Source organism: Capra hircus, unplaced genomic scaffold (assembly GCF_001704415.2).
Source record: "Capra hircus breed San Clemente unplaced genomic scaffold, ASM170441v1, whole genome shotgun sequence".
NCBI classification, from domain to species: Eukaryota; Metazoa; Chordata; class Mammalia; order Artiodactyla; family Bovidae; genus Capra; species Capra hircus.
In genome coordinates this window covers 53,306-54,572 of record NW_017189559.1, presented here as the reverse complement: position 1 = coordinate 54,572, position 1,267 = coordinate 53,306, and the positions used below count along the sequence as shown (strand labels likewise).

At 42.9% G+C, this 1,267-nt stretch overlaps 1 protein-coding gene across 1 annotated transcript; it reads right to left on the bottom strand.

The window, feature by feature from the left end:
• Positions 1-546: 546 nt before the first annotated feature.
• LOC102176115 (profilin-2-like) lies at positions 547-1,267 on the bottom strand. The gene has a single exon (XM_005701467.1). It carries the CDS (start codon positions 1,039-1,041, stop codon positions 580-582), a length of 462 nt encoding a protein of 153 aa, XP_005701524.1. The 5' UTR covers positions 1,042-1,267; the 3' UTR covers positions 547-579.

The following is a 1,267-nucleotide window of genomic DNA, read 5'->3' as shown; positions in this document are numbered from 1 at the left end:
GCTGGACAGAGTAAGATTAAGTACATACAAATTACCCATAGAGTTAGTACTATAGTAATTCAAATTAGGATCAGCCCTAAAGGTTGATGCAGGCAAAGAAAGATTCCTTGAGGAGGTAGTACTTGTGCTGAATTTCAAAGGATAAATATGATTGTTACAAAATCATAGATTTCCAGAACTTATAGGGCCCTTAGAGACATAGTACATTCCTCACTGTACAGATAAGGAAACTGAGTTACAGAGAGAGAAAGATACCATAGTTAGAAAAAAGTTGGGAGTGCAACCAAGATTTTCTAGTTCCAAGTCCAGTACTCTTCTCTCCAAGTGCTGAGATGGGAGAGATGTTGTTCTAGGTGTAAAAAAAGTGCAGAAACTCAAATGCTTGAATACTCACTCCCCAGTCTGCTCCTCTCCTAACAAGCTTAAACACACACACACACACACACACACACACTCACACACATCTCCAAACCTGATCTGGAATTTCCCTTTATTTTCTTCAAGACTGTTAATCTGGAAGGTGAATCAGATAACATTGAATTCAAATTCCAGGTCAAACACCAAGGCCTTTTTATTTACTTAGAAATGGGCCATGTGTTGATGAATGGCCTCTTTGATGTAACCTGCCATCTCAAAAGCCTTGAGGTTGAGAGGCCCTCCTTCTGTTCCTTTTTGTCCCATCACCACAAGGTATACAGACTCGATCTGAACTACTGTCACTGCTTGGCTGCCCCGACTCTGGCCTTTGGTGCGGAGATCCATGGTGTTGTTGCCCTCAGTGTATAGGTTGTCCCGGATCAACAAGCATTTGGTCCCTGCAAGAGTGATTCCCTGAAGAAACAACTTCTCTCTCCCTTCTCTTGCCAGCAAGATCTGAATTTCTTCCTGGGTCAGTTGGAACAGGTTGCCTTCAGGATAAGAAGCTAACAACCAAGGTGGGGAATTGGTGATTATTGCCGCATCACAGCACATCCCAGTCTGTAGGAAGAGGGTGATGCAGTCTTGCCAGACTTCTTCACTGATATCCCCTATGCACTGCATGATTCAGGTAAGCTGTCTCTAAATGATGAATAAAGTGATTTCTGGCAAGTAGGTCTTCAAAAGAAGTTTGTTGGTAGTTGGCTCAAGAAGAGACTGAAATAAGCTAAAAATATAGTCTGTTTTTGATGGCCTCTCCCCAGCAGCACAGTGGAGGAGGTCTTGATGACTTGTGTGAAGTTATGCCCCAGCTGCCCTCTGTTGTGACTTATCAAGCTATCTTTGGAGC